At 41.8% G+C, this 19,824-nt stretch overlaps 1 protein-coding gene across 3 annotated transcripts in view; it reads left to right on the forward strand.

Annotated features, from left to right (window-relative positions):
• Positions 1-12,437: 12,437 nt before the first annotated feature.
• Positions 12,438-19,824, forward strand: part of GRIA3 (glutamate ionotropic receptor AMPA type subunit 3) — a 154,318-nt gene continuing 146,931 nt past the window's right edge. The window contains exons 1-2 of one of the 3 annotated variants that reach the window (XR_010072599.1): positions 12,438-13,062; positions 13,948-14,106. Coding sequence is in view for 2 of the 3 variants with exons in the window: in XM_063346901.1 (XP_063202971.1) it covers positions 12,972-13,062; positions 13,948-14,106 (250 nt within the window). In the remaining variant the exon portion in view is untranslated. The remainder of the gene's footprint in view (positions 13,063-13,947; positions 14,107-19,824) is intronic. The other 2 variants (XM_063346901.1, XM_063346900.1) reach the window with 2 other exon arrangements.

The raw sequence follows: 19,824 nt of genomic DNA on the forward strand, positions 1-19,824 counted from the left end.
GTATGGAACAGAGGTATAGTCTGCTTGTTTTATTATCTCCTCTGTCATCGATCATGTACAGTACATTTTACAGAGTAAAGTTTTGAAATTATTAACTGCCCTGTTCCCCCCCTAGTACTTCGCACATTTGATCGATTTCTAGTCATTTCATTCAGCCCTGACCTTGCTGTGTTACAGTCATTTCTATAGCTCCAAATCCAGTTAATCTGTGCTTAGTGTCTGAATTTATAGCAGAACAACCGAAATATTTAAATATTAACTAACCTGTGCTTGTGTCTGTATATTCTCTTTGGCTTCCTAAATTTTTATGGTATGATTTCAGTTCTGCATATGAACTGTAGGGCCAGATTCTGAGGTCTGTAATCCTTTCTTCACCAGAAAAATCTACTGAAAATGGAAGTACACTCCCAAAATTTGCAAGGTTATTTGGCTCAATCTCCTTTTTTTAGAAAACAGCCTATTTAGAGAATACCTACTGATGCTTTGAAACACTGAGAAACATTAGAAAAGGGAGGTGAGGGCTGGGGAGAATATAGACAGTTTTCTAATGATTTGAATCCAGAGGCAGAGAACGTTATTATGTTTGTGTAAAAAAGCTTTCCTTTCCATGCTGCTCCTGCAACAACAGAGCTGCTTTTGTGATCAAACTATCTTTCACTTCCAAATAATTTTTTGGGCTAGAGTACAAATCATGTACTCTCCTGAACAGAAGGAAAAGCCATAGAGCCAAAACACATGTTAACCCCTACCTGAGGAGTTTTGTGCAAAGTGGGGAGTCTGTTTATTGCACATTCTCACTCAGCAGTCCTGTTTATGTTTTTAAGAATCACTTATGCTGGCTTTCGTGTGAAAAATAGGTTTTCACTGCTCTCTTGCTTCTGTTTTTCAGAAAGAACCAACATAGCTTGCACATGCAAGCTGGATTCTTATGAACAGCTTCAACAGGATTGAAAGTGTTGAAGTTTCAGTGTGTTACCCCTGATAAACCTCACTGATAGGCTTTAGGCTGCAAGGACATCACTGGGGGCGCAATTAGGAGGCAGTGGTATCACCGAAACCATTGAAGGCCTTGTTTAGCCTTTAAAGACTGTACTTGGTTGTGAGATTGGGAAGAGAGGGAATGACTTGACTCTCAAGGCCCCAAATGAGTCTGCAGAACTGAGAGCTTGAAAGTGCATTTTTAATCTTAAAAGGAGTATGTTTGGTACAAGTAATCAAGAGATACACAGGACTCCACAATGCTGTTTTTACAAAGCTGCTGCAAAGTATTGAATTTCTCGGTCAGTTGGAAGCATTTGACCTTCTGAATCAGAAACATATTTCCTGTTATGGGGAAAGTATCCATATACGTACTGCATGTTTTTAAGATGTGACAATCATGGCCTGATCAAAATAAAATTAGGATAGTATTTCCTCCTTCTTTTTGCATTTGTGATATAATGTCTTGGAGTTCAGTCTGATGTCCACGGATGTCAGTGAGGGTTTCTCATTCACTGTGCATGGGACCAGAAATTTGTCTCAAGGTTACATCTTTATATTTCCAGGCTTAATGGTCTGATGACCTTGAGGCAGTCTGTGAACTTTGAAAAATGCAGTTGCCACTAAGAGCTGCCATTCAGTTTCCCTTTGGCTTGGGTAGCCTAAATGGTCTTCTGTGTTCCAAAACCTCACTAATTCAGCAAAAGCCTTTTGATGAACACCAACTAAATTGAGAGAGTAGATCTTCTCTGATGAACCAATTTTGGAAATTTTAGTTATGTTTTGTCATCAAAAATGAACGTTGCTGATGGATGTGAGAAGTGCTGTCAGCTGATCTTTGCGTTTTTAGCTTACAGCTATAGTTCTTAGAAAATTATTTTCATGTCCCTATTTTAGAAGATCACTATCAGCTTATTTGAAATGTATCATAATCAAGGCATATGTGAGCGTAAAGTTATGGGGATTCTGTTATTTGACCAAATGACTCTTTGTAAATATGAGAACTACAGGAATAATCTCTTACGAAAAAGCTGGTACATATAGTGCATACTGAAAATATGCAGAAATTAGCTAAATTTCAGTTCGTTATTGTGCAAAGTATGGAAAATGCATTCACTGAGAACAAGTAAAACAGCTGGATTCTGGTCTTGTTTTAAATACAAATCTCAGCACTTATGAAGTTCCCAATGTCATCTCCAATGTGAAATAGCTGTTTTAGCTTGAGTAAAGCTCATGCTGCGCTCGAGGAGGCTGTGGCCTCAGCTGAAACAGCAGAATGTATGTGGAGTACACGACCGTACTCACATAGTTCTATGCCTATGTGGAGGCACATCCATCATGGCCTGACATTTACTTGGGTTTGACAGGAGGTCTGCAGGGGTATTTGTCGGGCTGCTAATTGTCACTGACTTGAGTTTCTTTATATATTGACTCATGGAGTGTTCTAGAACAATTCCTGCATTTTCTGAATTCGTTTCATCCTCTGAATTACAGCGTAATCCACACGCCTCTTTTTCTTAGTCAGGCAGGGTCCTCCCCACAAAAATCACATGTGAACTGACCTGTTAGAGCAACATCACTGCGGTGATAATTATCATTTATCTGTATGCAGATTTACTGTTGATTGCTGTCTGAACGGGAGCTGAGAGAGCTCCTGGCACCCTAAGCCATATTTTACAGCTAGCCGTTGTTGTATTTACAACAGTGCAGCCTGCTGAGGTGAGGTCTTTCAGCATTCTTCTGCAAAAAGAGAGCATGTGGAACTAAGGGTCAAATGCTGAGTAGAGGTATATAAACTGGCAGGTAGCTTCTAGCAAGAGCCAAGTGGGAGACAAATGATTCCGAAACTACAGGGTCGAGGAGATGCAAATCTTCCTAAACTGTGGTCATTATGGCCCAATTCATACAGAATTAGAATAATGCCCTGTCTCCTTGCTTACCACAGATATTTTATTTGCTTTTCACGCTCTCACTACATTAGTAAGTCCATAAAAGAGATATTTATCTTCCAAACTGAATCCATAATCCAATCAGATGTATGTAGCAAACACATGACTTCACGTGTGCCTTAAAGCCAGACTCCCCACTGAAAACTTTATGAGTGCTGATCTACTTAGAAGTTGAATTCAGCTCTAACAGCAAAGCCAGGTTCAAAGTTCATGTATATCGAGGCATAAGGGATTGTGTGATGCTGGATGGAATGGGGTGGCCCTTCTGCTATGAATAAGCTTGCAGTGAAAACATACACTTTGGTGCTCCTGTCACTGGGTTTCACCTTTGACAGCAGAATGTTTCCCTAAAGAATAACAGAAACAAGTGCTTTCCAAAAGATTTCCAGCATGTCGCTTTTCATATATACTTAATACTTCAAAACCTTTTAACAGCGCTCCAGAAATTTACAGCACCAAGGAGCCCTATTTAGCAACGCCTTTCCGTTAATCTGCCTTTTTTTTCTTCAACAGCATAATTATGTGAGAAATAAGGAAAGCAACTGTGTATTCATAGTCCAATTTAATAGGCCCCAATACTTTGCTAAAGCACTGCAGTGGATCAGTTGGAGTTAATTATTATACAAGATTACATTGCAAATAACAACAATATGTCAAAGTAATGTGTAAGGTCTGCCTTGCAACACAAAAGCAAGAAATTTCAAAGTTAAGTCTAAAATTATGTGTTTGCATTTCCTCCTTATCTCACTACATCACACTTACAAGTATTACAGCCCCAAAGAAACCTTGTGTAAGACTGGCCATTTCTTAGCTAACTCTTCTGATAACTGTGTACAGCTGATTAACAAGGTGTTAAGGAAATTTTGAATTGTCTTGCTTTTAGAGATTTAATTAACTGGTCAATCACCGGGAAAGTAATTGTGGAGTTTGAGGCTGCTCATATTGTCTTAACCTAGGTAGAGGAGGCAGAGCTACTGTTTCTGAAAAAGGGTGATTTTTATGTAAACAAGTTTCGAGGCAGAACTATAAGGTGACCTCTCTGTCACCTTCCTCCTCTCTGCCACCTTCTTCTTCCAAAACAAAAAAGTCCATGCTCTTTTATTTTATACTTTCTGATGTATGAAGAACAAATAGCTTATGAGATATTTTAAATAAAAAAATTCTAGTCCTACCTTTCCTGTTGTTCCCTAGCCTCCCTTGCACCTAAACACTAGGGCTGTGTAGAAACAAAATAGGCTATTATCTTTATTCAAAGACCATTGAAGTCAATAGAATGATGCTTAATGAATGTAATGGTTTTTAGACTAAACTCTAGGCCACTGCATCACAAGTACCAACGAAATAGCACCTGACTCATGGAAAGGAAGGATTTGACTTGATTTACATTTATTGTTTTGCATTTGTTAAAATACACAAATTATTATTCAAGATTGAGCGTCCAGTTATGTTTTGATGTTTCAAACAGTTCTCTGTAGTACCAGAGGGGCCTCTGGTAGAAAGGAGAACAATCACACTTGATATCCCTAATATTTAGAAAACAATATAAAAAATAAAGTAGTAAGGTAAGAATAAAAAAATCTTTCAAGATTTCTTTACATAATTTGAAGCAAGAACAATCACAGTGCTTTTTTTTTTCAGTTAATTTGGCACTCTTGAAACATGATTCTTCAGGGGGCATATATGCAGCAAAGCTAAACAGTAAAAACATTTTAAATTCAACATCGTAAAATAATTTTTAAATGAAAGGAAATTTCTGCTTAAACTTTAGTCTTAAGGGATGCCCAGAAGGATTGTGGGGTCTGCTGCCTAGTTCCTAAACAATACACATGGAAGGGTGAAAAGGGTGAAATCAAATATATAGATCATTCACTCATGTGCAGGCCTTGATGAGAATCTTTGTGCCATGCACAATATGATAACTGTATAGAGTCCATTTATCCTACAGTAGAATTTATTTCATTAATCTAAGGTGCTTTATGCTAGATGAGGATTTGGTCCGGTACACTTTGAAAAGCAACACTAAGAACCGTGGGTCTATGAACACCAGATGGATGGGTGCCTCTTCCTTGACTTTGTCTGAATCAGTTACGCTGTGAAGTCTGCTTTCAAACTTACTGCAAGTAATGGCTGTACACACAACACAGAGCTTCGTCATCAGAAGTAGGATGCTCCAGCAACATAATGGGTTAGACAAAGTTCCCAAAAAGAGGCGTTCAATGACAGCAGTGATTTTACCTTCGTGTTAGTGCTTGAGTACTTAGCTATTATTGAATGCTTATGAGGACACAACAGAACTCAACACAGGATTCTGGCAGTTTGCATGTTCAAGAGCAGTTTCGAGATAAGCTGATACTAAAACAACATTTAACAGATGATAATAAATAAATATCTCTTTTCCTGCAAATCAGGTCTGTGGACTCCTTAGGACTCATGGGCTACTTCTGAAGAGTCTGCAAAAGGTAATTAAGAAGAGTAAATCTATTGTCAGTTGACTTCAATTTGCTATATAAGGACCACTGCAGATCTATTGGAAAATGCTTAAGACTCTTCAAATTGATATAAGGTGAGAATTGCTATTACAAAGCCCTTCTGCAATTGTTTTTTCACGTCTTATGCCTTCTGTTGTGCTGAAAGAGCAATCAAATAGTCAGTCAGTTTTATACTGTAATTATCAAGATCCAGCACAATTGCTACAAGGTGTGACTTACAAAGCCAAACAACTTTTAATTAGGAATGGAAGTTTCATAAAGCATAAGAACACTTCTGTTAACATCAGCTGTGTTGTTAATATCAGACCTTTTCAAATAAACCACTGGGTTTCCAAAGGATTTGCTTGTCTCCCAAACACTGCATATTATCAGAACTACATTGTGTTATTCACATCAATGTAAGCGTACAACTGTAGTCATCTTTGTACTCTCAGTTAATCCCACTGAAATCAATAAAACAAATCATGTTAGGTGAAATTCGTCTCTGTGAAGATGGACAATGCAAGTCCATCACAATATGACAAAATATGATTTAAAGACTGTGTATTAGATCTTTTAGTATACAGGGATCAAAATCTCCAGCCTGTGGGTTAGACTGCTATGTGGCAATAGGATATCTCTTTTCCTATGATTTTTCTCAGATTCTAGACTGTTCTGTAAATTCCCTGTATTGACAGTTTGCTAGTACCCTTGGTGTTTTTAGTCAATTTATTGTCTTGTTATACCTTGAGATGCTGTTGGACTTGGATGGGAGATTGGGTAGGTCTCTAAGTGAGAGTTTAAAAAAATGGTTTTAAAGTACCAGAGCTGCTTATTCTTACCATGTATGCTATATGCACCTCTTCCTTTTAAGGAAATGCTTTCTTTTCATGGAAGTTGCGTAGGGAAATATTTTTACATTCAAGGTAATGTTTCTTGGGTAGTGACAAAGCAAGGGATAGACTGATACTCCACAGACAATATATTCCCCAGGACTAAGGGAGACACAGCTTAAAAGTTCCTTTTCTGTCTAATTTCCTTCCCATATTAACAAATACCTTATTTATATGAATTGAATGAACTCTAGAAAAAGAGAGTTAGTTGATTCCATACCCTAGTGCTGCAAAGGCTCACTTTGGTAAAGTGAGTTTACCTAAAAAAAGGTAAAACAGGTTCTTTGAAACTATCAGAGAACTTAATGTCAGTTTTCTGCATAACTCTTAAAACTTTGTAACTACTAGACTGCTGGCTTAGGGGAGGGTAGGAATCTCTATCTGATCAAATGGAACAGAACAAATCTGAAATCCTTACAACTTCAGTGAAAAATGTAAATTCTTTTTGTCTAAACACCTATTTCTAAGAATCTATGTGCTGTTTTCAAAAGACTTTCTCATTAGAAGACACTACTGCAGGTTTGAACTGAGATGAGGTGAGTTATAGTAATATACAAACACATTGAGAGTAAAATAGACTTTTGATTGGCAAACAATCATCTGAAGTGATTATTCACTACTTAGGGCTAAAAGAGATTGTATTTAAGAAGAATATATTTCAATAATTATATACAGAAATTAAATATTCAGTAGTCAGATCTTGCACAGTTAAAGTGGGTATGAACTGGATATAACTCCCAAGATTGCTTGAAAACTGTATTCATAGGTATAAAACAAAGAGAGAGAGAGGATTCACTTTATTAACTGTATATAAGGGATACCATTACTTTTTTATTCGATTTACTGTTTCCTTAAGTAATAAATATAGATGAGCACAGCAAAAGTACAGGTTTAAATAAGAATTGCAGGGCTGTGTTATGCCAGCAGTGCCTAGTGTACAGTTAATCAGAAAGCAGAAGGTAATATAAATTGTTTCTGACATTATGGGACTATAATAACGCTACATTTCCACCAGCCCCGTAGCTCTTAGAAGAATGAGAAGTATGTATCCTGAAGATACCACAAACCCAAGAAAAATGAAGACATTTGTACATGCTGACTGTCTCCACATTTGTCTTAGTTGTGCAATTGTAATATATACAGGTTATTACTGTAACAGTCCATGTTCAGTTCTGATAAAAGTTGCTGGATGAATTTACTTCTGCTACCTAAAGTTGAATTAGACTCCAGTAATAGAGTAATGACTTTTATTTATTAACAAGTGTCCTCTGTGATACCATTCCTATAAAACCTTGATCGCCCTTCCACTATTGGAACATATTCCTATGTGCCAGACCATATTATTCTGCCAGGATGTATTGGGTGAAATCCTAGCTCCGATGATAGGGCTAATAAACCTACCATACATTTCTGTGGTTCCAGGATTTCACCTGTTAACCATTCTTAGAAAAAATTGATAATATGATTCAGGTAGCCTCCTATCCTGTCTCTAATGCTGACCAGTACAAAAACTTTCAGAGAACATTAGACATGCTGTAAACTCTCATCATGCATAAGAATCATAGAATAGTTTGGGTTGGAAAGGACCTTTAAAGGTCATCTAGTCCAACCCCCCTGCAATAAGCAGAGGCATCTTCAACTAGATCAGGTTGCTCAGAGCCCCATCCAACCTGACCTTGAGTGTTTCCAGGGATGGGACATCTACCACCTCTCTTGGCAACCTATGCCAGTTTTTTACCACCCTCATTGTGAAAAATTTCTCCCTTATATCTGGTCTAAATCTACCCTCTTTCTGTTTAAAGCCATTACCCCTTATCCTGTCGCAAAAGACCCTGCTAAAAAGCTTGTCCCCATCTTTCTTATAAACCCCCTTTAAGTACTGGAAGAGTGCAGAAGGGTCTCCCTGGAGCCTTCTCCAGGCTGAACAACCCCGACTCTCTCAGCCTGTCCTCACAGCAGAGGTGCTCCAGCCCTCTGATCATTTTTGCGTGCCTTCTCTGGACCCGCTCCAACAGGTCCATGTTCTTCCTGTGCAAGGGCTCCGTAGCTGGATGCAGTACTCCAGGTGGGGTCTCACCAGAGCGGAGCAGAGGGGCAGAATCCCCTCCCTCGCCCTGCTGGCCACGCTGCTTTTGATGCAGCCCAGGATACAGTTGGCCTTCTGGGCTGCAAGTGCACGTTGCCAGCTCATGTCCAGCTTTTCATCCACCAGTACCCCCAAGTCCTCCTTGGCAGGGCTGCTCTCAATCCCTTCATTCCCTAGCCTGTACTGATACGAGGGGTTGCCTCAATCCAGGTGCAGGACCCTGCACTTGGCTTTGTTGAACCTCATGAGGTTCACATGGGCCCACTTGTCGAGCCTGCCCAGGTCCCTCTGGATGGCATCCCATCCCTCAGGTGTGTCAACCGCACCACTTAGCTTGGTGTTGTCTGCAAACTTGCTGAGGGTGCACTCGATGCCGCTGTCTGTGTCACTGATGAAGATATTAAACAGATCTGAACAGGTCTTTCAGGAGGTACTTTTTGCCATGAATTTTGAATATTAATCCAAACAGCTTTTTACTGGTTAGTCTAATGCATACTCGAAACTTTTAAAAACAATTATTTTTGCCAAGAATACTGTGTAGAAGACAGCTTTATAGATTAGCTATAAACTGTATAGCAGAATATTTCTGTTAAACTGTCTCTCGTCTGATGCCTTTTAATTTCATTTTACGTCTCTGTTATTGCATGGTAATGAAAGGTAAACAGGAGAGCTTCAATAGTTTGCTCTATGCCCACTCATCATATAATAAAATCTTAACTAGGTGTCCTTTTGACCTGTTTTCCAAAATGTATGAAACTGTAATGTCTGTATTCATTTTCCCTTTTTTGACACTGTACTTTCCCCTTGACTCCTTCTATCTGTAGTTTCATCTTCTCCCTGAATCCCTTTTCATCTTTGCTTCTGTCTCTCCCCACTATCACTCTATCTGTTAACTGTCTATTGTAGAATTAATCAGTTTAGCTAATCAAAACGCTGACGTTAACATAAAGTTCAGTTAATTGTGTCTCCTTTGTTTTCATGAAGAAATAACCAGTTTAAAACAAACCAAAAAAAAAAAAAGGCTATAAGACATGATTGGTAATACATGTATTGGCAATTATAACCTGATTTGGTTGGTATTGGGAAAAGCACATGATTTCTAGAAACTCGCTGCCTGAGCTTCTCTCTTGCAATTACAAATAGGAGTGACAAAAGTGATAAAGTCAGCTTAGTGCAGTTAGGGTGAAGCTTGAGCCACAGAATCCTAGTGTAGATTTTGCCATGACTTTATGCTAACACTATATGTTTAGCCTAGTAACATCAGGAAGCTCGGTGAGAACACTGTGTCCCAAATTCCATAGCGTTTTTCTAATCCACTATTAGACATTACAATGAGAACACATTAGCTAATTATAGATCGTTACCTCCTTCTGCTCAGGTAGATAGTACTCAGAATCCCCTAGTGTCCCAGAACACTATAAATCATCTAAACATGTAGCTCTGATTATCCTGCAAAATCTTTGTTGTATTTAGTTAGGGAAGTTTTGGGAAAGCATCTGGTATGACCTCAGTTACCATGGAACTCATTAACTCGAGTCACTGAGCATCCCTAGCAAAGTATATAAACGATTTGCATGGCATTAACATCCACATAAAGCCAATTCATCTCCTACCATTTTGTCCTAGGAGACACTGGGCTTGCTGTAAGAAAGATAAACTGGGATGGGGTCTCCTTGAGTATCTCCAAAATCTGTATGGGATGGCTGCTGTACCATTTGTATCTGCAAATAGTACAATGAGACTAATTACCTAGGCAAAAAGCAAAGTGCGTATTGAAAACGCTAATAATAATAATAATAACAACAACATCTCCATTTTGAGATGAGGCTGTGAAGCACCGTTTTATTTGAGATGAGGTACCCACCCTACCGGCTGTGTATGAAAATGAGATTCTGACACATGCCACCTTCATTCATGGCTATTTTCTCTCTTCTGTTGTCCTAACATCTATAATGTTAAACAATTTCTTTCATAATTTTTTCAGTACATCATCAGCTGTCAGAGTGCAGGTTGCAGTCAGCCTGGAATACACAGCTGCAGGAATGGAGAGACGAACTTTGTGAGAGCAAGTGAACAGGAAGAAAATAGGGCCACTAGGAAAAGACACAAAAAAGAGGACAGGAGGACCTTGTGGAGAACGTGTTAGAAATGGGCTGGAGGTAAGTAGAATGGGGAAAGAGAAGTAGTTTGCAACCAGAAATTATTTGTCTATAGGAACATGCTTTTCGCAACAATCTTGAATGGCTAAACTTCACATACCTGTCTGTAGCTTTCAGATCTCCTGTGCTTACCAAAGGATGTTTGAGAGGAGTGCGCTACAGTGAAGCTGGCTTGTTGCTCATGATCTTAATTCTGGGTCCGAAGTTTCCCACCCAGGTGAGCCAGGCCAGTTGTTTTCCTTGATTTTTAAGTTTTTACATCTGTAAGGTAAGAATACAATCATGCTTCATGGGGGTGTTTACAGGAATTCATAGGTAATATTTGCAGAGTGCTTTGAATTTGAAAAGTGCTATAGATATAAAGATGGACTTTATACCCCACCTATCACTACACATAGCCATTTCATTAAATAAAGTGACAACTGCCATCTCAATCTCAACAGGGAACACTACCAGCCACCCCACAGCCTGATACCTACCCCTCAACCGGAATACACTCAGCTACCCTCAACTGGAATACACTCCATCTTCTGGGCATGACTCTCATAAAGGAACACACAATATGTAGCAACAAATGCACGCACCTAGGAGTAATTAGGGGTCACATGTATGCTGCTAAAGGCATATGTCATGCTCCTGTGTCACGAATGTGGTGCCCTGTTCTTCAGCTGTGCCTTTGGCTTCCTCCAAGAGTTGTGGTTTGAATCTCTGATGTTACTCATCAGCGTATGTGCAGTAATCTGCCACTGCCTTACATCTCAAGTACTTATACAAAGCTACAGCCAGTGGCACTGGTTGATTATTTTGCAAAAGCAAAGCTAACTGGTTTTGATATTACCCCTAACTCAACTGAACATAGGCCCAAAGAACACCAGAGTCTGAGATTAAGGAGAAAAAAAAGAAAAAGAAAAGAAGGGCAGAGGAGGACCAAGGAAAAGTGACTTACTGAAATCGGAGGAAAAAAAACGTTAAGTGAAGAACAATCTTCCCTGGGCCTACGAGATGGACTAGGTGACCTAATATCTCTTTTCTGTCTCCATTTTGTACAGTTTTGTGAGCCTCAAAGCAGCAAAATGAGAAAAGAGCTGCAGGATCCACATAGCAAGGTGTCAAGGAGACAGGGGCAAGATCAGCCCCTCAGAGACCGAGGCTTCCAGCAGAAGCACAATAGCTCCCTATGGATGTGCAGGCCTGAGGCGCATCGACACTGGTGCTCAGCCAAGAGGTACACGGGACACCCAACGCCCACCCGCCTGCTCCCCGGCGGTCATCGGATAGGCCACGCTCTGTGCTGGGGCAAGACAGCATCTGACAGAGATGTTCCCTGGTATGAAACAAGGAGACTTGGGTGGATATCCTTCCTTTAGAGGAGGTTGGGAAGGACCTACTATTCCCTTGCGTGGGATAAACTCGTCCTTGCCTCCCCTCACTTCGTGGCACTGTGGGCGTATGAGTGGGGGAGCCCACCCCCCCCCCCCAGGCGTTAGCATGGAGGAGGGATGGGGAGGACTCGGGCGCAGGGCAGACACAGTCACTCGGGCAAAGTGCCCCCCGCTCCGTGCTGGCTGCCCCGCGGCCTCTCCCCGCCCTCCCTCAGGCAGCTCCCGCCTCCCCTCTCCCCTCAGGCGGGGCCGCGGGCCCTCGCCCCCGGCCGCCCCCGCACCTGGGGCGCCGTCCTCCGCCCGCCGAGGGGCAGGCCCCAGCCCTCACGGGGCCTCCCCCCGCCCCGGCCCTGAGGCGCCTTCGCCGCCCTTCGGCCCCCGGCCCTAAGGCGCCTGCACCGCCCGCCTTCCCCGCCACCGGGCGCGGGTAGGACCCCGGCCGCATCCCCCTCGCACCCCCCGCTCTGCCGGCTGGGTTCGGCTCGGCTCCCCGCCCTTCCCCCGCCCGCAGGCAGGCGCACGCACCGCGCACACACACACACACACGCCGAGGCGATGCAGCTTTAAAGGGGCCAGCTGCAGCCCGGGGACCGGCCCACGGGAGGCCGGTGAGCTCCCTCCGACCGCAGCCCCGAGCGCTGCCGCCGCGGCCGGGAGACTCCAAGCGCTGGGGCTGGGCGGGCGGGCCGAGCCGAGCCCAGCGGCTGCCAGCCCGCCTCACGCCAAGTTTGATCGATAACCCTTTCCCGGCCCGGGCGGAGCAGCCTCGTCGGCTCCGCTACCCACCATCTTTGGGGGAAGTCCCTGCGCTGGGGGGGGCTGCTGGAGACGGGGGGAGAAAGGCAACCTCCCAGCCAATGAGCCCTCCCAGGCTGGGGTGAAGACAGGAGGAGAAGGATTTGGCGAAGGAAAAAAAAAAAAAAAAGAAGAAGAAGCAGGGAAGAAAGGAGGGGGACCATCCTCCCCACTACCTCCGCCAGCATCCGAGTCTCCAGTTGCGCCCATGCCTGTGCCGCCAGTTTCGTTGTAGGGGCTGAACCGCAGGGACTGAAGAAAATGGGGCAGAGCGCACCCCGGACCCTCCTGCTGCTGCTGGCGGGGCTGCTGGGGGAGGCTCTGGCAGGGTTCCCCAACACCATCAGTATAGGTAAGCGCCCGCCGCGGCACGGCCGCCCGCTCCTTCCCCGCCAGCCGGGGGGAAGTTCTGTGGAGAGGGAGTGCGGAGCGGCGGGGGGGGAGTGCGGGCGGCTCCGGGGACCAGCCGGGCTCCGGCTCCGTTCCTGTGTGGTGGGGGAGCGGCGGAGACGGTGCCTGGTCTGGCGGGCGGCCGGGAGCGGTGCCGGGCTGCTGCGCTGCCCCTTCACCGCTGGAGCGGCAGCGGGATCGCTCCGTGCTCCTGCGGAATCGCGCTCTGAAGCAGCGCATCCCGTGTAGCGAATAACGTGAGAGAGTAACGGCGTGAATCTGTAACGACGTGCCCGAAACCTGGGGCTGAACGAGCCCTAAGGCTGAGGGCGTGCGAGTGAAACTTGGGGTTTTTTTCCCTGCCTTCCCCTCGGAGCAGCGCTCAGCTGTGCGTGTTCCCCACCAGACCCTGCCAAACCGCACGTTTGCCACGCCGCACGCCGCCCGTGTCCTTAGCGAGTAACTCCACTGAGCCGTTATGTGGGGAGTCTGGAGATAATTCAGGGGGCACAGTTCCCCAAGTTCGGCTTTTAAATCTGTGTACGGGCATCCGCGTGTAAGTGGCCTGGTTCTCAAGGTGCACCTGCAGCTCCCAGTGACTCCCGATCGCTCAGGGGGCACCTGGATGTGATGTGTGGCTTTAAAAGCCCAACTTTGGACTTGGAGTATGTATTTCATGTACGCGCTCTGTCAGAATTATGTGCTCAGGCTCAGCTTGCTCCTGTTCATGCTTTCCTGAGATGTGCAGTATGCAAATGTAATTTACCTCCACTCTTTCTCCTCAAAATTATTTCTGAAATACCTTTTCCCTTTTTTCCCTTTTTTTTTTTTTTTTTTTGCATCCTAGGTGGACTTTTCATGAGGAACACTGTTCAGGAGCACAGTGCATTTCGATTTGCTGTGCAGTTATACAACACAAACCAAAATACCACAGAAAAGCCCTTCCATTTGAACTATCACGTAGATCACTTGGACTCTTCCAACAGTTTTTCAGTGACAAATGCTTGTAAGTAAATACATGCTTTTTAAAAAAAAATATTTATTTGTTACCTACTTTACATTCAATTTCTCTCTGGTAGCCTAGAGTTCTTGTTCATACAATATAGTGCAACAAATGTGTATACTAACATGAGGTTTAGTAGATTTGCAGCATTATATGGTTGAATAATACCTTAGGGAAAGTTCTGTCACTGCTTCTTTTCACCCCTTTAGTTTTGTTTTCCAGAAAAACAACCATGTTATTTATATAGTAGCGCTGTGTAGCTGTGATCAGTGAATTGCCGCTGAAGTAACATCCCTTTTCTGTTGACGCTACAACCTAGCCATGTGAAACAGCGTAATTTGCAAATAATACCCGTGTAGGAATAAAACGGAGACAGCTGTTTACAAGTAACCTTGAGGGGACAAAGCTAAGTCTCTCCTCTGCCCTGAAATACTGGGTTGTTTTCTTGCAGTGAAAGTCCGGTTAAAAGCTGAGGAGACTGTAAACTGACAAATACCATTAGAGCTGAGGGGAGAGAAAATGGAATCAGAACGCTTAGCATTATGAGAAATAGCTCTGCACAAGCAGTGCATATATATAATTTGAGTCTTTATTAACAGAAGAAGCAAAACAGAACCTTGAGTAGTGTTAATGGGTGTTAAAATGTGAAATCTCTTTCTGAAAGACTGGTGCGTGTTCCGCATTTAAAAAAGCGTTCCTTTAGCAGTAGTAGTTCCTGAATATTTGTTTTACTGATGTGTCCAAATTCAGTTTTATACTGTTTTTATTATAAACATCTGAAAATGAATGGAGTCTTCTTGTGAGGTAGTTGCATGCACTTTGTAGTATACAGAAATATGTCTGTACATGATCTAAAGGACCTCTGAATGCAATGTACTAACTTTGTGTTATGAACAGGGTTCCTGTTCATATATTCGGAGTATAAAATGTCCAAAGAAGCAGCATTGTGCTAAAATAATGAAGTATTGCAGTACAGAAAACTAATATCTCTTGCTTTAAAACGATTTCATGTTTTGAATATCTTATTTATTTAATTTTTTGTTTGTTGGTAGTAGGCTAGTTCTTATATTCCTGTCCCATGCTGTATAATCGAAACGCTGGACAAGTAGATATTTTATTTTTCTAGGATTTCAGGTGTTTTCTGAGAAAGTTGATGGTTAGAAAATATACAATAAGGAAATATCTGGACAAAATATGGATCGATATTCTAACATATCCCCCATGTGACTGCTTCTTGCTAGTGCAGCATCACACTTTTAAAGGGCTTTGAATGAGGACCTTTAGAACTTTTGCAAGGGTGTTATTTATATAATATCCAATAAAAATATTGGTGAAGTGGAAAAAAATGGTAAATAAAAGCGTGTCTGTACTTTGCATCTTATTTTACTAATCCTATCCAGCCTCAACAGCTCTTACAACAAACATCAGACTATTAATCCTTAATCAGTGTAATCCCTTCAAGAGGCTGTATCTCAAACATAGTTTCCTAAATATCAATTATATGGATTTAAACTAAATACATTAAACTGCTTGGCTGATTAATTATTACTTGTTTTTTTTAAAAGTTCTACCAGCACTTCTTTACAGATGCTACCAAGAGAAGTGAACCACATGCTTGTTCAGAGGCAGTCAATGTATTATTTAGTCAGTGCGCTTCTCATCTGACATCTAATGTTCTTTTGTCATTGTTTAGTGAAAGCTGTGGCGATTTTAATGAGATGGTTTTCTGTAGTATAGGGCTGCATGTTCCAACACACATATTGCTAGTGTAGTAAAATTGAGAAAACTTAAATCTCCGGAGAAACTGTAGACCAGAGAATACCAACCTACAGTAACCTGTTTAAAAATAGATGATGTGAAAAAAGAAACAGAAGAAAGAAAATGAAAAGGTGACCTTGTCCATAGCTATGTCAACCATCTGGTAATACTGTTGGTAGGAAAAGAATACGGTGAGTCCAAGTCACCAGTCACATAGGTCTCAGTAGCTCAAAATAAAAGAAAAGGCAGAAGAACAGTTGTTCTTTTTGGATCCGGAAGCAAATATCTTCTTTGAAAGTCAGAATGCTCGTACATATCAACGCGTTAGGATGAACTAATAGCTCCTCACGTTACCTGGCTAACTTGTAAAGCGTTCTGGCCTAAGTACCCTTAACCACATCCTCACTTCGCAGTGGAGTGGCAGATAATTTCAGGGTGCTGCCGTATCCATGAAGGAATTCTTTCCACAACATTTTTACTTCTCTTGGAGATAAGCATAAATTGTCTCCAGTGCTGTCACACAGATATTTGATCAATATTTGCAATTGGCAGGGATCCATAGGAGAGAAACCTGCAGTGACTCTGACTGCCTTCACTGGAGAGGGAGGCTGAGACTGACTTTGTGGTGGGATAGGTAAAGGGACTGAAGGGAAATTGGAGAAAGTATCATGTGTGGTTTGAGTCTGGTGCGTGTACTAGTCAGTATCCATAAAATAATACTTTTCATTCTCCTTTGCCTTGATTTATGTGATAGTGGCTGTAGTAAGTGTTCATGTGTGCAGGAATTGAGGAGGGCTGTGCTTGGGAAAGACTTATGTTCTTACTGTACAGCTGCACATCCCACTTGGTGCAATCTGGTGCATTCCAGAGGCAGGAGAAAAAAAAATCTCTTCTGAAGTATCCTCATGAGCCAGAGATAAAAAGCTCACCTCTGGTAGGGCTGATTTGGAAATATCCCAACATGGGAACAAACTTGTTTAGAAGCAAAAGAAAATTCCTGCCCTAAGCCCCTCCCTCTCATTCCTTTTTCGGTTAAATGATGCATAATCTGATTTACGTACATGTATTCCCTGCTTCACTGCACCGAGCCCCTCTCTGTATATTTAATTTACAGACAGGCATACAGTATTCATCCACTCTGTATTTATCTACCCACCTATTTATTTAGCTGTATATCTTAACAGAGAGCAAATGCAAACACAGATGAAAATTTCAGTGTATTTAAAGGTGAATTGAAGTTTATCAGTTGGCTCTGGGGGGGATTTATTGCATCTTTTAAAATATACAGCTTTTCGCCAGCAGAAAAAACAGAAAGGAGGAAAGTTAACTTGACCTGTGAATGAATAAAATCAGGTAAAACATGGATGTTATATTTTCTTCAAAAATACTCGTGTAGGGAGTGAGCTGGCTTTTTCAGAATAGTATGAATATAACGACTCAAAGGTATAAATTCATCACTGAAGCGTCTTTCATGCTTTTCTTATAACCTCTGATGAAGCATGTTAGTATTAATGTTGAATTATGCGTACAGTTCTGTAGATCATATTCCCTAGAAATAACGCGTGTATGTCTTTCTGCTCTGCACTTGTAGTGCACTATACTAACACTGCTCTAGCCTCTGCAGTGTCAGCTCATTAGCACACAGATCTCATAATCCCTCTCTGCACTGTCATTGCAAAAAATTGCTGTTGTACACCTTTACAGCCAACAAATGTGCACTTGCATTATGTACAATTTTCAAGAAATATTTAGAAAAGTAAACTCAACCTCATACATAGTCCCCTTGGAATTTGTCAAAAGAAAGCATTAGTTTTCATTAAAATCTGTTGATCATGTAATGATAGTGGTGGGATGTGTATGGGTGAAAAGGGGCTGTGATTCAGAATCTAATTAATCTACAGGCAGATTCCCTCTCCCAGCTAAACCTAACTGATCAGCTGCAAATTCTTGTCCTGTTAATTTTTTTGAGTCATTTCTCATATATCTTCTGAACCCAGGGGGCTTTTTATATTTTACCAAATCTTGATGTATAGTCCTTTTTTCACAAGCACTCGTTCTTTAAGAGACCAAAAAAGGAGGGAAGATACAATGACATGCATACCTTAAGTTGCTAAAATCCTGTAAGTGATTGTATGGACCCTTTCTTGAAGGGGTCTGATTTCAGACTTTCTTAGCAAATTTTCTTTAGCATCCTTGCAGTCCTTGTGTTTCATCTTTAAAATTCAACTCGGAAGATTTTAATGGAGAAAGTGCCTGTTTGTTGTTGTGAGAACGTTGCAGAAAATGATACCACAGGGCTAGTAGCAGGCAATTTTTCCAGTTTAACTCTACTACTCCCTTTACCAAAGCACAGGTGGGGTGTGTGTATATATGTGTGTATATATATATATATGCTCTCACATGCGTACACACTCGCACACATGCACAGACACACACTTTTTCTTTAGGTGCTGCTCAGCATTTCTTTTTGCCAGTGGGCAGATAATTTGCTTCCCTTGCATCTGTGTACTCTTTGGCCAGCTGGCAAAGGACACTGATGCTGAAAGTGGTCATCTCCTTTCTGCCAAAAGCATAAGCATGTCTCGCTGGAAGTCTTGCCAAGTTTGGGCCGTGTGCTGGTGATTTTTGCATGAGTAGAGGGCACAGGGTAGATGCCTCACTCTCCCAATAATGAATGCACTGTGGTTTCTCCCAGCATTCAGTGGTAAAACACCTGGAAATGTGCTTTCTACACAATTCTGTTCATTACAGATCCCTGAAAATGCCTTTTATGCTGCAGAACGTGTTCAAGTGTTGTACGTTACTGCTGTGTGACAATCTGCTGGCTTTAGTTTAGGGGTCAAAGCTTCTGCAATATTGGAATAGGTCGAAAGGTAAAGGGGGTGTTCCAGCTACAGTTTGTTTCCACTTCATGGCGGAGCAGATGATTTGTCATTAAGCTGAATGTGATCTCAGTGTTAACAGAAGGAACGCTTTCCAGCATGTTTTATTATTTCTTAAATAAATTTTAAAATAAGCTGACTGTCTCTCTTCCTCTGCTGCATACATAGCATTTACATACTGTTTAGATGTTAGAATTCCATTTAACTCGCACTATAGAGATGGAAAAAATCTTATATGAATGGATGCTTTTTTGAGAAACTCTGAATTCGCCAAATGAACGAAGAGTAAAGCATGATGAAGGGCACCATTTACTTGTTCAGTTTTGGAAAGATTTTGTGCAGGTGCAAAGATGAAATTGTTCACTTTTCCAGTATAGCACTGGGCCTGGAGGACCCATGAGACTATGGGCATGGGTTGGAGAGCTACTGATTGTACTATGCTATTAGAACTGCTAATGAGCTACACATTCCAGTAAAACGTGTAACAGCTGTAGTTTATCTCTGAGAGGAAATGGAGATGCCATGATGGGAAACAAGCTTGTGACAGTAGCTTTTAACAACAACAAAAAACCACAGTTTTGTTGAAGGCTGACTCAGGATCTTGTCCAAGAGCGGCAGAAAGCAGTGGGTTCCTTTCCTCTGGGTTCGCCGTGTTCAGTGTCTGGGAGGTGGGAGGCCGTCCTACTGCAAGTGTAGGACTGTTATGCAAGAAGGTGTGAAATGAGGGAGCTGACATATCTTTAATGATTCTTTATTGCCACAATCCAGCGATTTAACATTTTTCCATTTAAAGTATGTATTTTGTCATTAGCGATTTTGGAACGCTAATTTTGGTTTAGTTAGGCATCCTTAAAACGCTTTGGAATAAATATGTTATTTTTAAAGCAGCAACAGTTTGGTTTCATAGTTCAGTTTCAAACCAAGCCAAACCATATAATTGAAAACTCCTGTTCATTTATTGTGAGAAAGATGTTTATGTTGAATTCGTATTTGGTATTTAAGTTACAGCCTAAGATCAGTACTTTCTATGCTGCTGTAAGGTATAGATCACTGGAAGGCCACAGTCCCCTTGCTAAGGGGG

This window comes from Chroicocephalus ridibundus, chromosome 9, assembly GCF_963924245.1.
Source record: "Chroicocephalus ridibundus chromosome 9, bChrRid1.1, whole genome shotgun sequence".
Taxonomy (NCBI): Eukaryota; Metazoa; Chordata; class Aves; order Charadriiformes; family Laridae; genus Chroicocephalus; species Chroicocephalus ridibundus.